Genomic DNA, 19,516 nt, shown 5'->3' with positions numbered 1-19,516 from the left:
CCGAATCTCCAAGTGTTGATTGGCTAATATTGTTGGCATGTCAGGCGACCTAGCGTCGCTTAGTTATGACGTGGCACACACTTCACTGGGTACTTGAGGCATACGTGACGTAGGACACAGTCGTGTAGAAGGATTGCGGGCTTTGGGGGTAAACAAGATTTGCTCAGTCGCAAACAGGTAAATTTCGACAGATTTTAAAGGAAAGTACGTTGGGATCTTTACAGTATCGTTGAGAAAAGGTTTACGATGCAGAATACTCTGAGTTGTTGGCGAAACACATCTAGATGTTGCTACCAATCAGGACAGCGGCCGTGGTATGGCTCCCTGCGTAGAGTAAAATGCAACAATGCGTTCAGCGAATTCAGGTTAAGCAAATGCGTTGTATATGACCGATGCGAAACGGAAACGCATTTGCATAGTTTTTATTCCTTTAATAGAGCGTTACTTCCGTAGTCTTGTTCTGTACGTGTGCAAAATCTGTTCAGTTTTCGATCGTCGTTGAATGGGAGGCGGGTACCCACTGCGCATATATAGAGGAGCCCGGGGGAAATAACCAGTTTTAAACTTGATAGATACTGGTTGCAAAGTATAAGACACATTTAAATCTTAAATCTAAAATTGCCTGTGTGTCGATTCACCGTGTATCTAAAGTCATGTGTCGATATTTTAAATTGGTTTTGAATTTCAGGTTTTTAAAGAGCATTTTCTTTGTTTCTTCCCTAAACGTTAACCTCATCGCCACGCATTTATTTTAGTAATCGGATCTCCACACTGCTAGGATCATTTGAGTGAAGACGTGACTCCAAGGTGATTCGACGTGCGAGGGTTGGATGATGAGAAAATACGATGTTGTGTTTTTAAGTGTCGCTTGCGACGATGTAAAAAATGGCAGTTGGCATACTACGCTAGAGAAGTCGGCATGTTGCAGAAATAGAGAAAGTTGTCGATTGAACTTTGTGACCCTGTTTTTACTAGAATTAGATGACGTCGTTCCGCACTTGAAGCATCGTGTTGTCTTGTTAGTGCTGTTCCCGGTCCCGGGGGTCTGTAGCCTTGCTTTAATAACGTTTTGAACAAGAATCGAATTAAATTATCTGTCGAGGAATGTTTTCTGTATTTATCTACTAGTAACACTTTTCCATGCTTGCATAAATATCCCGTAACGAACTGCAAAAAAAAAAATCACTTATAGATCCAGGCTTAGAAAAGATTTCCTCCTCTGTACTGCGATCTTGCAAATACAAACGAAACCCTGTAACTGGTTTAGCTTTGTATTTCATTGGGGGAAGATGATGGGTTCGCAGCAGTGTACAGGGTAGCAGGGCTTGTGGACATAATGGGCCTTTTATTTTCCTGAGTTGTTTGCTGTAGCTGCTTCTGCTACTGTGCCGGTTCAGTAGATGTTTTGTATATGTATGTAAACTTGTAATGCAGGTCATTAAATGAGAGACACCTAGAATAAACAGACCATCCAAATAACACCACATGACAGACGGCTGTAAATGCTGCTCCCCGCCCCCGTCTCTCAAAGTGTATTTCGCATCTCGTGTTTTTGTGTTCCAGTGTCCCAGCACACGACAGCAGCCATGAACTGGAGTAAGGGCGGGCCAGGGGGCAAGAGGGGCTTTGGCTTTGGGGGGTTCACCCTGGCCACGGGCAAGAAAGAGGAGCCCAAGCTGCCGCAGCAGTCCCATTCGGCGTTTGGTGGGGGTAGCTCCGCGGCGGGGTTTGGCAAAGGCCAGCAGCTGCCCGCCTTCTACAAGATCGGATCCAAGAGGGCCAACTTTGACGAGGAGAATGCGTAAGTGCCACTTTGCGTCATTGGCCCTGGGGCCCAGCGTAGTGACTGAAGCTGCTCCAAGTGGTTTTAAAACCACATTTGCATTTTCCGGGGGAAGAGGTTCTAGGGGCTATGTAAATGTGATGGTTGTGAAAGCGTGCATCTGGAAGACAAACTCTGCAGATTGCAGAACAGTCAGTCCAATTAAGTCGTTAGAGACTGAACTGGAATGGAGATTGGAAGCCTCTGTGACTCTCCGGGGTGCAGAACTTGGTTTAAAATGACACGGACTTGAACGGCTGAATGTTCGGGATATGACGAATGCTTGCATTCCCTTGGTTGTGAGCTCTCGTCATTTCTGCTTTTGATAGCATTTAACCAGCTATGAAGCCTCCAAGTCCAATTAGAAAACCCACAACAGCATTTTTTAATCCATGCATGTGTGTGCATGTTTGTGATCGTATTTGCTTTGTAATGATATTCCCTAAATGCATTAATTTAGCATTTAGCAAAGTCGATGCAGTGAAAGCCCATTCAGTTTGCCATTTCCCTAGGGTCTAGAACTGTTGTCAAACAGCAGCAACGAGGGCACACCTGTGCACCAAATCAAAGCTGAAATGCTCAGCTTGGTCAAAGCATTAATGCATTCATTTAGAAAAGGAAATGTGTCTTGAGAAATCAAGAGCCTGAAAACATATAATAAAAATGTGATTTTTATTTTTGTAATTCATACATAATCATGTAAGAAACATGTAATCTTCAGCAATGATTCTGGTCCTTTTTTTTACAGATGAGGGTTGGATTTCTATGTTTTATGTGATTGTAATGGAATGTCATCACATATTGGGGGGAGCCAAAAAATATCGTCGCTTTTCTTTTGTGCATTATTGCTCAGTAATCCCTGATTTGCATGGACAGTATCTGTTGCTCCCACCAAACCCAAACATGTGGTCTGTTGTAGACTGACTTGGCCTAACCCGTATCATTGCATTCCAGCTACTTTGAGGATGATGAAGAGGAATCCAGCAACATGGACCTGCCCTACATCCCAGCCGAGAATTCCCCCACAAGGCAGCAGTTCCAGTCCAGAGAAGGGGGCTCGGACAGCGAGGAGGACCCTTTGGACGCCTTTATGGCCGAGGTCGAGGTGAGCACTCAAACACAGACCTCACCAGTCTACAGGGGGAGGTTGTTTAACAGGCTATGTAGCATATCACTTGGTGCAGTTTTTTTTTGCTTATTTTCCATTCATATTAGATGATTTTGTGATTTGCATTAGATAATCTTCTGTGCAGTGTTGCTTTGTTATGATGTAGTTTCTGCACAAGGTTTCTTGTCCTTGGTAATTAAATGTTATTAGGATAATTGAATAGTGATTATTTTTAATGTTGGATTTTGAAGTCAAATCCTCTTTCTGTTTTGTGTAGTCCTTGTGCAGCAATGAGTTTGACCTGGTGCTGTGTGGTATTTAAATGTCATCATCTTTATTTTCTCAGGACCAGGCAGCCAAAGACATGAGGAAACTCGAAGAGAAAGACAAAGAAAAGAAAAGTGTAAAGTAAGTTTTTGGAAACATATTGATATTCAGCTAGACAAAGTACAGGGCCATTTAATACAGTTTCTTTAAAAAGATGGTGGTCTTGAGTTTGTTTTTAATATTTAAGGGCATGGATTAGATTAACACCTGCAGTAGCAGTGCTGCTTTTGAGAGAGGTCTGTTAATCTTGTTTTTAAGGTCAATTTGTTCTTGTACTATAATTTCACTTAAACTTCTTGTCTGGAAGTTTTCTTTTTGTCGTTCATTAGTTACAGAACTGCAGCACGCTCAGGCTGCCGATAGTAGGATGAGCCGCAAAGGGTGGTCTTACTCCATTTTAGGGGACATAAAAGCCTTACGGGACAATTTAAGATTTGCGTATATGCATATTTGCAATCTTATAGATAATTAGTGGAATGCAGTTCACGTATAACGGCTTTTTAAGTACTATGTGAATGGACAGTTTTTGGTCTTCACTCTGAAGAGACTGCCTCCATCTTGACAGTTTCTCGGGTTAGTTGCTTGGTTATTTCCCACAGAGTTTTTTTATTGTTCTACTGTGATTTTAATGGTGTATATGTAGTAGATGTGTTCATAAAAAGGTTTATTTCCGCCAGCCATACTGTATGCATGGAGGTATCAGTTTTTGATACCTGATAGAATTTTATTAATCCATCATGTTCACTACAGTCTTTTTCGGGCTACCAGTTTACATTTCTGCAGAAGGCATGTGCCCTTTATGATGCTGATAGTCTGAGAATAATCACAGTTGCAACAACAGGAATTTCCATTGAATCACAGTTAAGACAATAGCGTTTCTCTAGCAATTGTGAATTACAGACAGCATCCCTACTGCAGAGAAGCAAACAGATGTTATGTGCAGCATAAGTTTAAAAACATGTCAGGATGTGAATGATGCTGTGAAAGGTACTTCTAAAATAACAAATACCTGGAGAAGTATACAGCTGTAAGTTTTATATCTCTGCCACTTGCTCTTTAGCTTTCTTAGAACTGGAATTACCTCTACGTAGCTGAGAGAGCTGTTACTGTATGGAACATTTTGCTAAAATTGCACTGAAACCTGAACAGTGACATCCTTCCATTGTCACTAACATTAAGGGGCTTGATTTTAAAACATAGGAGCTGCTGATTCTTGTATTCATTATTATTATTATTATTAGCAATTATAATGATTTGTATTTATAAAACACCTTTCCAAACATATATCACTAAAGAAAAAATGTACATTTATTTTATCTTGACACATTTATTTCTGCATTTAAGTGCCTGCAGCTGGTATATCCGGAATGTATCAAACTGTTGTGCAGTGGATTTCTTATTTGTGTGCCTTGATTTATTATACATACCAAGTATAATAAAAAAGTTAAAGCTTTAGAAACCATATAACTACATGTGCTGCATAAATTACAAGATCACAATTTTCACTTTTTTAAGAAACATAGTGCTTTTGTTGGCAGAATGTGAATTATTTCCTGTGTCTTTGTTCCTTGTTACTTTATACACATTCTGTAGTACAATCCCTAAGCTAGAGGTAGTTAATACATCTTGCTAATTATAGAGATAAACAGAATGTAAATATTATTAATTTGTTTTTAATTGTAACATTATTGTAACTGTGCTAAAGGATAGCTAAAACCCATGATACTTATTTCTCAGGAGCAATAGATCTAATATTTATAAGGAAATATGTTTTAACATTACACAAGGTCTCTTCCAGTATTCAGCTGAATCTGAGATGGGCATTATCATTAGCAGTTAACGGGGCATTATACAGAGAAAAACAATTTCAAAGGAAAGACTGACATTATGTAAGAACAGCATTATAAAGCGTGGGATTTGTTATTATCCGTTTTAACATTCAAAGATTCAGTCAAACATTTTATTTTCTATAGGTTGTTCTTGTGATTAGAACATAACTCTTACAACAGTGAAAAGGCTGCAGACTCTGAACATCTTTAACACCAGGTTCAGTTGTTTACATTAGAGATTACAAACCCGAATGGGGGCACTCTGAACCTCTGCAATTGGTACAGGGTTGACACTACTTACAAATAGCATTCATGATTTAAGAGCTGAAAGCAGATGTCAGATGTTTAAACATAATGCTTCATATTAAAAGCTGAAATCAATTAAGAACCTGTCCAAAAGAAAAAAAACAGAGGACATGAATGAACAATGTCTGGGATTAAGAACCCCTGATGCATATCTGAATACTACCCTAAATTGAATTTGAGAATAATGTCAAATACATTATGCAAACATAAGCAAAAGGTATCTCATGAGCCCAAGTTTGAAGTCTTTGCGTTTTGCAGTGATGTGGTATAGGATGGTGCATGTTCCTCTTCCCTTGTCTAAGGGGCTCAGTGGTGGCTACTGTTTAGTTCATGTTCATGACAGACGTTCATGAACAGGAAATCACCAGTGTCATGTGAAATGAGAATGATAACAGGGCAATAGCCCTGGAAAATGAAATGCATTGTTTAAAAGCAGTGAGACTTCCTGGTGCCACAGCAATGGGTGTGCTTGCTCAGTCGTGTGGCCTAGCAGAGGGACGTGGGATGGAGGTGGATGGCGGGCTGTTCGGTGTCTCGGGCTCCGTCATGGCCACTGGGATCAGGGACTGGGGGCGGAGCGAGAGGGTGGGAGCTCGTGGGAGGGAATGAGTGGACGGATGAGTTTGCAGGGAAGTTTGTTTCTCCGCTTGTTTTTCCAGGGGTATACGAGATGACATTGAAGAGGAAGATGATCAAGTGAGTGTGACTCCAAGTGTTTCATATCTGTTTTAAAGCTCCTGATTCTCCCATCTCTATTCAATATCATCTCCTCTTCCATCAGCTACAGAAGAACCCTTCTTTGACAGGTTTCTTTAAGGACCTCTCCTGTTTGTTTGTTTTTTCATTTTTGATCTAGTGTTACTTTCAGGCTCCCAGGTTTTTCGTATTCAGCTAAAAAAAGGACAAAACTCGTCGAAGTCAAAAGAGCTCAGTGCACTTTTCTTTTGAAAACTTTACTTTGCATGTATAAGTATGAACATCAGAAAGGGTCCATTGGCTCATTTAGCTCGTTTAGTTGCTGGTAGCTCGTTGATTATTTCCTTGGAAAGCAAACGTGACTGGCAGTGTGTTACAGACCCATTATCAAATCTCTGATATGTACACTGAGCCCACCCTCTGTCCATTACCTCAGAAGACTTACTTTCTAGTGACCAAGGTGTTATTATAGCATGTTGTTTACTAGCTCTATTTAAAATGGAAGTCAAGGTTTTGTAGCCTTTTGCAAAAAGGAAAAGGCTTAACGCCTTTTTCTTAAAGAAGGATTTAAGTATGTTTTCTTTACACCCTGCTCAGACTTGTTAATGTGTCACTTGGAAGGTTTTGATGCACATGGTGTTAAGACTTGTATGACACCACCAGGGTTAATTTCTCCTCAGTGGAAAACTAGGTAGGTGGTATAGTAAACTTTGCTCCTGGTGAGCAGATGCTTAATTTCAAGACACAATATTTTAGATTTTTTAAAAATCATTCCAATTCAGGTCTTTTGGGACAGCTCAGATGGCTCAGCCATGTTAAAGTAATTCCGACTGTATATCTCCTCAGCAGCAAATGTTTCCAGAAGTCAGGAAACGCACTGTTTCGTACTTTATGTGCTATAGCGTTTTACAGCTTTTGAATTGTATTTTATTAAAAATGGAACACTATATAAACACTGCTAGTTTATGCAATGTGTGGGTTTAAGTTGGATGCAATTGCCCTTATTATGGTGTTCTTCTAACAATGGGTGATTTGACTCACTGCTCAGCCTCTTGCCTTGAGATTGTCAGTTACAAAGCAGAATAGTTTTTTAATTATGATCTAAAAACATAATTATTTTTTTTCTCCAGCTGCAACAAAAAAACATTAGTGTGTTCCTTATATGTCCTAAGGGCAAACTGCACATTTCTTTGTGTTAAATTGAATAAGCACCACTGTGTTCTGAGGAGGAGAAAATGCATTGCAATACTGTAGCGCATACAGTGAACTTCATCTTTAGAAGCCACTGTGCGCTGGTAGGTGCTCTGGCAGTAGCTCTGAGGCTACCTGTAGTAGCTTCCTGTGCTGTGACTGTGCTGTGCTCTTCACAGGAGGCGTACTTTCGGTACATGGCGGAGAACCCTACTGCGGGGGTGACCCAGGAGGATGAAGAGGACAACGTTGAATATGACAGTGACGGAAACCCCATCGCGCCCACCAAGAAGATCATCTTGCCCCTCGCCCCCATTGACCACTCGGAGGTACCTGTGGCAAAATTGCCGTCTGTGGTGGACTAGAGCCATAAAGACCATAAAAGGAACGGTTGACGTAGAGTCCCACTGTTTTAACTTCTTCCTGGCTAACGCTGCAAAAAATCAAACCTTCCAAAACTTACATTCATCTGGTTAGTTTTATCATAATCTAATAAATAATTTTGACCCTTGTGTTATGGTAATTATTACAAAATGTTTCTTTGCTGTTCAGTCTCCTCTTGTCAGCATCTGAAGACTTTTGCTTCTGTTTTCCATAAGCGAGCCATACCCTGGCTTCCGATAAAGGTTGTTAAAAATGAATTACCTACCCTATCCTCTGAAACTGATTTTCATGCAGTCATATTAGTTTAGTAAGTATTGACAGATGTTCATTATAGACATTAAGAAATAAATGTACGCCTAGATTTTCCAAAGTTTTTTAGTTCCTGGTCCTTTCTGCTTCAGATTGATTATCTACCCTTTGAGAAGAACTTCTACAATGAGCACGAGGAGCTAAGCAGCCTGACTCCCACCCAGGTGGTGGAACTGCGTCAGAAGCTCAACCTGCGAGTAAGAAACTTTTATACTAGCCTATTATTTGTGACGGACCACTTAACAGAAGTATTCTGCTTTCATGTGGCTTTTTTCTGTTGTGGAAATCTGTTCAGTCACCTCCTCATTTCTTCTAGTATGAGGGACTGTCTTTAATACATTTGTAATTGCATGCTTAGCCTTTTTAATGCAGCTATGCAGGTTTGTAAAAAAGATACTCTGGCATGGGCTTACAATCTTCCCTAGTGAAAATATTTAATGAGAGTAAAAAGAGACTTTTTAGTAATTGCCAGACCTGGTATTTGGAGTATGGAGACTGTAACGATGTGTGTGCTTTGACAGGTGTCTGGCGCAGCCCCTCCCAAGCCCTGTACCAGCTTTGCCCATTTTGTGTTTGATGAGCAGCTGATGCACCAGATCCGCAAGTCCGAGTACACCCAGCCCACGCCCATCCAGTGTCAGGTAACTGGCTGTGTGGGTGAACAGCAGCATGTGAACCAGCAGACCCGTTATTGTGTCAGCTTGGCCTGTGGCCTCAGAGCAGTTTGGTGTTTTGAGGAACAAGTGAATCATAAACACATTTTAGCATCATTTCATTAAAAAAATCTTATTCTGCATGTTCCTGAAATAGTCTAAGCACAGGTAATGGGGGGGGGGGTGTCAAATTAATGTGGAAGTGCAGAATCAGTTTATTCACGCCAGCAGTGTTTTCAGACCAGGCAGTTCAACAGGTGTTCTTTCCACATGTGGAAAATGTTGGCTAGAAAAGTATGTTATAGGCAGTTTTAGAACGATTCCGTTAACCTTGACAAGATTGCTTTTGTTTTCTGACTTGCATTGGCAATGTTTTTACAGGAAATAGAAAAATGAGCAAATGTTCCCCAATGTGTAACCCTGGTCACTGGAGGCATATCGCATTTATTATGTGATAAATTCATCCAGTTTGTCTGTTTTTTCAAGATCGAGTTCTGCGCTATCCTCGTCTGCTTTAGTTCAACTGATATAGTTCTGTCATTGTCTTGTAAGTAAAAAGGGTCAGAGTGTTTTACATGTGGTGTTTTTTTCACATGCTAATGTGAGAGTTTCTAGGAATTATTTTTTTGTTGTTGAAAAATGGTAAAATAGGAAGGCATTAAAACAACAGACAGGTGCTGATGCTGGTGTTTGATGCGCAGGGGGTTCCTATAGCACTGAGTGGCAGAGATATGATTGGCATCGCCAAGACCGGCAGTGGGAAGACGGCCGCCTTCATCTGGCCGATGCTGGTTCACATTATGGACCAGAAGGAGCTGGAGCCTGGGGACGGGCCCATCGCCATCATCGTGTGTCCCACCAGGGAGCTGTGCCAGCAGGTGAGAGAGAGGGAGAGAGGGAAGGGGACCAGTGGCTTCTGAACGCATGAAAAGTGAAGGTTGGCGTTTTCCTTGAGAGTGTGGTTCATGCTGCCCGGCCACGCGCCTGAAGCCGATACCTTGGCTCCTTCAAGCAACGGCTGAGGGAGATCCTCAGATCAATTCCCTTCTGAATCGGCCAGGGCAGGCCGGCCTGCTGTCATTCGTAACCTTAATGTTGTGCCATTTAACTTAAACGCCGTTTAACTTTCTTTTAGAAGTTACTTTATGGCTTTTGCTCCAACATGAACTCTTGGTCAGCTGCAGTCATGGTTGTTTCATAATGTCTAAAGCTGAAGTTGATTGTTCCGTTGTTACAATTGTTCGAAATTATGTCTGCAACAGTACTGGAACTTAAGTACTTAAATCAAATGCAGGCATTGATTTGTCAAAACCATGTTTTAGAGCTGGAGCACTTCATTGAAGTAATATTGAAACAGTTTTTCTACCCCTCTTCACTTATTGTCTCAACACTGTTTACTGACCAATCGAAATTATTTTCTTATCAGAAACCTTATGAGCCTCATATTACTGGAGTTATTTAATATGTAGTGATTTCTGTGATTTTATATTAACATTCTTGCATCTCTGCTACATTTTCATTGTCAAACAAAATCCCAGAATTACAAGACTAAAAGCTAAAAGTGTAATTTGTTATAAGGTTTAGCTGGAAAGTATAAGTTTCTTGTCATTAAATTTGTCGATTAAAAAAACATTTTTATGGTGGTCCCCTCCAGTACAAAGTTGAGCTTTGTGATTCTGATGTCATTTGTTTTTCAGCACAAAATAACCAGTTAAGTGGAATTTTGAAAACATCTCACTTTTATAGAAATGTTTGCTCTCACACATTTTTTATCCGTGATACAAAGTAAATACTGTGTCACCTGTAATTTGAGGTTTATTGAGAAGGATGTGCAGCAAGCCAGCATCAACTACGACATGGAGTACTTTGTAAATAAAAAGTTCTAGCTGGTGGCCTTCCTATTTGACATTTAACTAGTTTTAGTTTAGACTTAAGAAACTAATTCAAAAGGGGTATTGGAAGGTCATATGTATTATGTTCAGGAACAGTGCATTTTGGAGCAATTTGAGGTTTCTCAACCTTTGTAAAACCATCCGTATCTTCCAGATCCATGCCGAGTGTAAGCGCTTTGGAAAGGCCTACAACCTGCGCTCAGTGGCAGTGTATGGTGGAGGCAGCATGTGGGAGCAAGCCAAGGCTCTGCAAGAGGGGGCTGAGATTGTGGTGTGCACTCCGGTAAGAGACTAGACTCCACAACCTGAGGACAAATTACAGTGCTTACTAATTTGCCAGTACTAGTCATTTTTTCCCCAGAACTGTCTTGTCTAAATTGGTTAATTATAAAGGTAATTGTACACTAAAAACTTCAGGATGAGTTTCATGTTGGTGGGAGTTCGTCACTTGATGAACACGAATGCTTGAATATTTTGATCATACATGAATGAATGACCACAGTGACTGTCCTTCATTTACTATTGATCATCATACTTCAGAGACAACATTGATTGCATTGGAAAGGACTTAAATAGTTTTTGCGTGCAGCAGAGTTTATTGACAAACCTTTTGCCTAACTGTTTTTAATGTTTGCGTCTTTTAAAGGGTCGTCTAATTGACCATGTGAAAAAGAAAGCCACATCACTGCAGAGAGTCACATATCTGGTCTTTGATGAGGCAGATCGTATGTTTGATATGGGATTTGGTAAGTAAATAACACAGAAATTTGTCATAGTAATTAGTAGCATTTGTTGAGTATAGCAATTTTATTTTCTTCCTGTGTAGCTTTAGTAATTTAGTAATTTTATTATGGTGTACGTGCCACTTTGTCTGTCGCTTTAGGTCAGATGTTTAACAGAAGATTTGAAAATTAAACACCAAATTTACTGCTCACTCTCAAAGACCTTGTTAGTCTAAGTGTGTTGAAAGGTTTGATCTTGATGTACAGATTTTGAAACATGTGAAATATACATAGAATACTGAAAGCTGAGGTTCATTGCTTCAAATGAAGTATTGTAATAACAAAACATTCTGCAGTTCTTCGGAATATGGTCTTCTCATGTAAACCAGATATAAAGCACTAATGACTATGGACATTTCTAACAATTTGTATTGTGTTTGGCAGAATACCAAGTCAGATCTGTTGCTGGTCACGTCCGTCCAGACAGGCAGAGTAAGTCTTGAAAGTCATTTTGATTTCAGAGGAGAAAATTTGATGTCATTCAGTCTCACCCTTGCCATTCACCACAAGACTTGATGGGATGTGGTTTTGAGATTACATCTGTAATACATGCTTGGTGATTACATTTGAGCACAAAACGTCTATGGTGATAAATCTTTCATTTTCTTCTGAAATATTAATTATCATCAGAGTACCAAAAATGTTTTGCTTTCCAAAAAATGTAAAGCTTTAAGCATACCGGTGTTTTTTTCCCCAAAAGTGGTTCTGCTTTTTTAAACATCCATGTAGGTCGGTCACCTCCAGAATCTTGATCACTGTATGAGAAGGCTATTAGTTACACAGGTGGAAAAGCAAATGGTTTTCTTTTTCCTAATACCGGGAGATCTCTTTCCCAGCTCTTTTGTTCAGTGCAACATTCCGGAAGAAGATCGAGAAACTTGCTCGAGATATCCTGGTTGACCCCATCCGTGTTGTGCAAGGCGACATCGGAGAGGTAAAGAATTTGTCAACTGTTTACTATGGACTTGTTTTTAATCAGGAAATTTTCGGTTAACCTAGGGCGGTAGGCCAGAACTCCTGGTTCTGGACAAAGTCCGGTAGGTTTTATGGGTTTTAGAAAGTCTCATCTCAGTGCCCTTTTTCTCCTGCCTTCCTGACCAAGTTGTATTGTTGTGCAGGCCAATGAGGACATTACCCAGCTGGTGGAGGTGCTGCCCAGCGGTCTGGAGAAGTGGGGGTGGCTGACCCGCCGGTTGGTGGAGTTCACCTCTTCCGGCTCCGTACTTATCTTTGTCACCAAGAAAGCCAATTCTGATGAGCTGGCCACCAACCTCGACCAAGAGGGCTACAAGATCGGCCTGCTGCACGGAGATATGGACCAGAGCGAGAGGAACAAGGTCATCGCGGACTTCAAGAAGAAGAGTTTGCCAGTTCTGGTGGCCACTGATGTGGCTGGTAAGGGCTCATTTATTCCTTTGAGGGTGGATTCCCAAGGGGCGTGACTGGTAAAGGTTTCCATGTGGATGGGCTTGTGCCCCAGTGTTCCCTGCTGTAGACAATGGGTATGTAATTAGCACCATGCAGTGTGCATTCCGCAGCAGTTAATTTGTTTAACGCTGCTGCTGTTTGAGCAGACTCAAAGTGAAGGTAGGTCCATCACAGCTGTAATCCCTGTACCCATCAGGGCACCCGTGAGCCATTTAACTGTTGCAAGCGTGAGCTATATCAATCCTCGTACATTAAGCTGATGTTTCTCCCATGCATGGATAATAGTTGGAGTGGTAGTGTCTCGTTTATCCTTGAATGAGAATCTAAAATTAGAGGGTCATAATAAAATATAATTATTCATCTCAAATTCAAAAGACATGGGGGAGTTAATGATTAATTAAAAGGCAGTTTTCCCCAAATGGCAGAGGGCCATCAAAGGTCTAGTGGGGTGATTCAGGCAGAGCTCTCCTGGTCCTCAGCGTTCCCTGCAGCTTTTCAGGCATACAGAGGACAGACCCCTCATCCAGGCACTGCCGAAACACTGGTACGAGACTGTGCAGCCTGTGACCTGTTAAAGAACGTGTGACTGTTAAGTTGGGGAGTCAGAGAAGTCGGTGAACTCTTCCTGATTTTCCCCAGTGCCATCTCATAACTGCAGGTCAGGATGTGAGAAGAACCACCGAAATTGTCTGTTTCCAAAGAGGGGAGTTACGGCATAGCTTCCCAAGACGGCGAGAGGATGGTTGTTTAAAATGAACCCATCTCACTGTGCTTTCCCAGCTCGTGGTCTGGACATCCCATCTATAAAGACCGTGGTGAATTACGACGTGGCTCGGGACATCGACACGCACACTCACCGCATCGGCCGTACGGGCCGAGCTGGGGAGAAGGGCGTGGCCTACACCCTGCTCACCACCAAGGACGTGAACTTCGCTGGGGATCTGGTGCGCAACCTGGAGGGAGCTAACCAACACGTCTCGAAGGAACTCATGGACTTGGCTATGCAGGTAACGTGGCCTGGCTTCTCTCCTCATCTATCGGGAGGTAATCTGTTGCCAACTGTTTTATCACGTCTGTCTATCCCAGTCTGACGTGTCCCTGTATCAGTACGTCTCTTTCAGTTTCTATTTCAGAAAATCCTGACAAATGTGTATATAGAAATACCAGCCAAATAAGTAATGGATGAAAATGTATGTAAAACTGCCCCGGTATGGTGACGGGGACACTATATTAAGACTATAATAATAGATAATTATTATAAAACTTGAAAATATTCAGAATAAAATAGTTGATGCGTGTTTAGGTGAGCAGCATTGAGCTACAGTTAAGTAACGTCTTAGCTTAGCAGAATCTGCTGTGTTTTTGCCTTTTAACAAGAGCATGTGTCTGCCTACAGAACCCCTGGTTCAGGAAGTCTCGGTTTAAAGGAGGGAAAGGCAAGAAGCTGAACATCGGCGGTGGAGGGCTGGGATACCGGGAGCGGCCTGGGCTCGGAGCAGACACATCAGTGAGTCCCTTCACTCAGCCACTCATGGAGGTTCAGGTGAAGTGAGCCCAGTGGCTTGCGATATTGCAGGGAGTAGTAGTCCAGCTAGTCTAAAGGCTATTAACTTGATCCTCTTTCCAGTGTGTGACTTTGTTGAACTCTTATAATCAAAGACTTACCTACTCCATATCGCACTCTTATGATCACAAGCAAGTGAACACACAACAAAATGCGAGCTGGACTGCGTCTCATGAGTGTCCAGCCTGAGGTTCAAGGCACTACATTCTGATCTCAATACAATTGGATACTGAAGTGTAGCTTTTTAACTGTTGATTGTTCCTTAATGCTTTATGCTTTTTATAAATATACACGACTAGTTTGTGATTTAGGTCTTGAGGTATGTTTATGTAAAACTATCTGGGCTGACACAATTAGAGTTGTCCAGTTTTGCAAATCCCAAAATAAGTGCATCCAAAGTTCTACTGTTGGACCACATGGTGGCGCATTTCAACTAGAAAAGAAAGAGATTTGTCCAGTGAAATAGTTTGTTTTTTAAATAAAATACCTTACTAAATGTAAGGGGACAGCCAAGTGTTTTAATAATTATGGACAATAGCTCCACTGGAGTTGCATAAAGCCACTCCTAGAATGTAATGTGTTGGTTTGACATTGTAAAATTGCTTTTTAACTGAATAGACCTTAAAAAACAGAAGAGTGTCTGGTTGCTACTTTTCTGTAGTGGATGGAGTGGGTGCCCTATATAAAGATTTTTCAGATCTTTGTGGTGAAGAGCATTGTGCACATGTAAAGAATTACTCGTATAGCAGTCTAACTTTGAAACTTGGGTGCTGCCATCTTGTAACATCCGTATATATAAAATACCAAAATTGTAAAATGAGGCTCAGTCAAAAGTCAACCTTTCTGCCTTGATTATTTAGTCCTCTTTCAATGTGCAGTGTCAACAGTTTCTTTGGCTGTTTTGACAATCAAACACATCTGTTAACATACTGTGCTACATATACTAGTCATCTGTCTTTACCTTTAAGTACTGGTTGTATTTTGTTTCTCTGTATGGGGGTAATATCATTTGTGTAGTGTTATGTACAGTATGTATTCCTCAAACCTTCACTGTGGTCAGATCTACATCAGAACAGCTGATGTATAATTCCTTTTTTGACAGTGAGCACAATACATTAAGGATTAAAGAAGATTGAGAGATCTGTAAAGGGGAAAGCTTATAGAGCAGGACATTGTCAAACAGTAAACTTTTAAAAAAGATTTGTGGGGTTTGTTGTGATAGTTAAATGATCCAAAATGTAAACTATTAGTCCAATTTAAGGCCTTAACAGTATGCGTTGCATCAGGCACTTACAGTATATCATTTCCATGCAATTTTCAAGGTCTTTATATTTATTATAACACTAGACACCAGATACTTCAGGTAGAATTTGTGACAAGATAACAACAAGATAAGGCAATTATGTGTTATTCTATCGATTTTATGTACATTTATTAATTCTGATATGAATGCCAAATGAGTTTTCTAACAAGCTTCCCTGCCTCCAGGATGAAACTTTCAGCATGGAAACTAGGCATGCATCCTCTGGGGAGACCAGTACATAATGTTTTTCTGTAGGTACTGCACCAAAAATAAATTCTGAAGGAGGCTTCAGCAAATATCTCACTGGTGATAGTGTTAATGAAACGCGCACTTTTACGTCGGTCTCCAGACCTGTCGAGAGAATAGAATATTGTTAAAAGAGGTGGAGGACATACTTTTTTTTTTGTATTCTTCTGCAGGACCGCAGCGGCGGTGCTGTGATGTGTAATTATGAGGCCTACAAACCTTCCTCAGGTGCCATGGGAGACAGGATGTCAGCAATGAAAGCAGCCTTCCAGGTAACAGCAGAAGCCCTATTCCATCATGATCAGAGAATTAAAAGAAATACAGAACAGGGGGGCTTCAGCAGATGATACATTTTTAGATGCATTGTCATGTGCACTGCATTTCACACCCAAGACATTTATATGCATGCCAGGAGTTTTTGTACCTGTTGCCCTGTCTTATTGAGGTCCTTTTCTTATAGGCTCAGTACAAGAACCATTTTGTTGCGGCATCTGGCTTTCCTCCCAAGCTGAGTAACTCTACAAGCAGCACTTCGGGTTGGACCAGCGCTGGCAGCTTGAGCTCGGTGCCCACGGGCAACGCCCAGGCCTCAAGCAGTCAGGAGGAGCTGAAGATGGTGCCTCCTTCAGGGATGGGGTCACCCCCAACACTGAGTATGGGGACCAAGATGCCAGGGTTTTCCAGTGCCGGGGCTCTCAGCTCCGTCTCTGATAGCTATGCCAATGTGCCGCAGGGCTACCCAACTCCCTCCCCTCCCTCACCACGAGAGGGATCCAAAGACCGGTATGGGGACAGCAGGGGGCGCTACGGGGACAGCCACTACCGGCATTCTGATCGAGAACGGCACTCCGACCGGGATCGCTATGCAGACAGGGAAAGGCACTCCGACCGGGACCGCTATGGGGGAGACCGGGACCGTTATGGAGGAGACCGGGACCGCTATGCCGGTAGTGGGCGCCACGCAGACAGCCGGAACGGAGAGGCCGGAAGGAGGGACAGGGAGGGTCGAGGGGATAGGGGGGAGAGGGGTGGGGAGAGGGCAGGTGAGTGGAGAGGAGAGAGGGAAGGTGAAGGCAGGGGGGAGAGGGCTGGAGAGTGGAGAGGAGAGAGGGAAGGTGAAGGCAGGATGGAGAGGGCTGGAGAGTGGAGAGCAGAGAGGGAAGGAGAAGGCAGGATGGAGAGGGCTGGAGAGTGGAGAGCAGAGAGGGAAGGAGAAGGCAGGATGGAGAGGGCCAGTGAGTGGAGAGCAGAGAGGGAAGGAGAAGGCAGGATTGAGAGGGCCAGTGAGTGGAGAGCAGAGAGGGAAGGAGAAGGCAGGGGGGAGAGGGCTGGAGAGTGGAGAGGAGAGAGGGAAGGAGAAGGCAGGGGGGAGAGGGTGGAGGACAGCTTTGCTGTGCCTGATCCTCCCAAGCGCAAGAAGAGCAGGTGGGACAATTAAACTAGCTCCAGACTCACTGGTGTTGGGTGGGGGTCAGCACTCATAGATGAAACAGACCAATCTGGCCATTCATTAGGGATAATAACCTAATAAACACATTTACATAGAAGGAAAGGTATATGAGACTTATTTTTTCCATAGATGAGATGTAGGCTACATCTGAAAGAGTACCTTGGAATGAACAGAATCTCATAAGACTCTTATAAGGATATGCATCATAGTTAATATGGCTGTTACATTCTGCAAATGATATTCTGCAGGAAGGAAAGAGTTGGTTGAAGCCTATCTGCTCAGAGCCTTGATGTAATTCCAGTTCAGTGGATCTGATGCAAAGTGGACTGTACCCATGCAAGTCTACCCTCCTGATTGTCCATCCCAGGGTGGAAACTATGAATGAATGCTGAGGGTCAATTTTCCAACCTTGGAAGAAGGTGGGGTGGGGTCTCCAAGACCATCATGACCCTAATGAAGAGGCCGGACAGTGTGTGTGTTCGTCAAAAATGAGTGTCACTGCGTGAAATCAAAAGCTTTTTCTTTTTTTTAAAGTATTTTGTGTGGATCTGTTATAATGTGAATAGTTCAGTAATCGCATCTAAGTGCTATGTTAACAAAAGCTTTGTTGAAATTTTAACAAGTGCCAGATGGTACTTTTTAGGGTTAATCTGCCATCTTATTTTGGCACATTGGATCCCTAGTCTTTTCTGAAAACTTCTTTCTTCAGTGTTTTTTTTCTTTGCAAGGAGTGAAGGTTTGTAAGAGTTCTAGTAGAATTGTGAGGGTTTTGACAACTTTTGTTTTTAACTTCCCCTTTGAGATTTCGGTTCTTAATTTGCCGCTGAAATACAATTTCTTTCCGTGACCACTTTGATGCAAAACTCAAGTTGTCTTAGGTGTATGAGTAGCAGCCACGGCTAATCTGACAAGGCCATTGGACATTAATGCCTGTATATTATATATACAAGTAAAAGAAATAGACCTTTTCTAAATTAGTTGGGTTGGAGGCTACAATGATATAGATTTGGAATACAGCGATTCTGCTCCAATTGAACAATTTCAGGTTTGAACAAGAAACTCCTTGATTTTTGGGAAAACCCTTTAGCACAGCAAACCTTTTGCAGGTACTCCAGTACATGATAGTTTTTTTACAGAGGTCAGGGACTTAGGGAATTGGCTGTCACCAGGATCATGCACAGTGCAGTATGGAATGTGATTATCAAATAGCTGTGCTGTCGGGATCTGCTCCCTGTGCAAATGGACTGTCAGGGGCTGTCAGTCAGTTCAGGATTTCTCAGTCCCCACGTGTCTGCAGGTTTTTAATATAGATGAACTATTAATAACATATCACATCATAAAACAGAAAACCCTGTATGATACCTGCAAAGGGATACACTTTGAACTCTGGTAAAGAATAGTTATTGGTTAGCAGGTTTAAATAAACATGAATGGTGCAGTACAGAAGTAAAGTGTACATCCAAGCCTTGAGGAAGGATAATGATACATTTAGGTTTATTTTTTTAACTTCTTTACAGTGATGAATTCTGATCTGTCCTGGAATCTCATGGAAAGTTACATCATGTACTAAACCGGATAGAAGTCAGAGGTTTCTGCACTCCTGTGTTTTTTTCCTGTATTAAGTATCTTTTCAATATGTACATATTTAAAGTAGTATTAATTTACTGCTCCTGCATACTGTAAGTTCTGATGATTTTATTTTCCAATAAAGTCATGTTTGTTTTGATGTGCATTATTTTTATTTGAGCATTTGCTGTACCCTGACAAAGGTGTAAGCAGCTGGTATAGTCAAAAGCATACGTCTGCTTCATCCTTGAGTAATCGGCTTGTGCTTTAACCTTACTTCTGATGTTGTGTAGTAGTGAATTGGTAACATAGACGAACAAAATAAAAATTAATCCTATTGCTTTGGCCATCTTTTTAAGATGTAGTTTCACAGATACGTTTTTGTCATACTAACAAGGAGTGCCCTTGTATATTTAAAAAATCAATAAAACAAATGGACTCCTTTACTATTGGAGCTCTAGGAGACGGAGCAGTACTGAAATAGTCTGCCAATCACTGGCACAGGGTGCATGACCAATTGCTCTTGAGAGAGAGGGAGCTTCTCTCGAGGGTGTCAGATTCCTCACTGTCCTGCAGTGCTGACCAGGAGACCCTGGGTCAGGAAGCCTGTGCCCTGGGAAGTGTCCTGTACTGAACTCTGGCAGTTCTCAGCCCCTCGCC

The 19,516-nt window shown here is 41.8% G+C and overlaps 1 protein-coding gene across 4 annotated transcripts; it reads left to right on the top strand.

Annotated features, from left to right (window-relative positions):
- Positions 1–56: 56 nt before the first annotated feature.
- On the top strand, positions 57–19,016 carry ddx42 (DEAD (Asp-Glu-Ala-Asp) box helicase 42). 4 transcript variants are annotated; one of them, XM_088623031.1, is made up of 19 exons: positions 107–177; positions 756–807; positions 1,564–1,801; positions 2,777–2,927; positions 3,277–3,338; positions 6,052–6,088; positions 7,459–7,608; positions 8,065–8,169; positions 8,494–8,613; positions 9,327–9,503; positions 10,672–10,800; positions 11,164–11,263; positions 11,684–11,731; positions 12,136–12,233; positions 12,418–12,694; positions 13,508–13,734; positions 14,124–14,270; positions 16,014–16,112; positions 16,301–19,016. In XM_088623031.1, the coding sequence occupies exons 3-19, from the start codon at positions 1,587–1,589 to the stop codon at positions 17,276–17,278; spliced, it is 3,120 nt and encodes a 1,039-aa protein (XP_088479157.1). In that variant the 5' UTR covers positions 107–177; positions 756–807; positions 1,564–1,586; the 3' UTR covers positions 17,279–19,016. The 4 variants fall into 4 exon arrangements, with proteins under 4 accessions (XP_088479160.1, XP_088479156.1, XP_088479157.1 ...); XM_088623034.1 differs by lacking the exon at positions 756–807 and having other exon boundaries at positions 57–177; positions 14,124–14,234; XM_088623030.1 differs by lacking the exon at positions 756–807 and having other exon boundaries at positions 57–177.
- The last annotated feature ends 500 nt before the right edge of the window (positions 19,017–19,516 follow it).

This window comes from Lepisosteus platostomus, chromosome 28, assembly GCF_059453375.1.
Source record: "Lepisosteus platostomus isolate fLepPlt1 chromosome 28, fLepPlt1.hap1, whole genome shotgun sequence".
NCBI lineage: Eukaryota > Metazoa > Chordata > Actinopteri > Semionotiformes > Lepisosteidae > Lepisosteus > Lepisosteus platostomus.
The sequence above is the reverse complement of the archived record's forward strand: the minus strand, read 5'-3'. Positions and strand labels throughout refer to the sequence as shown.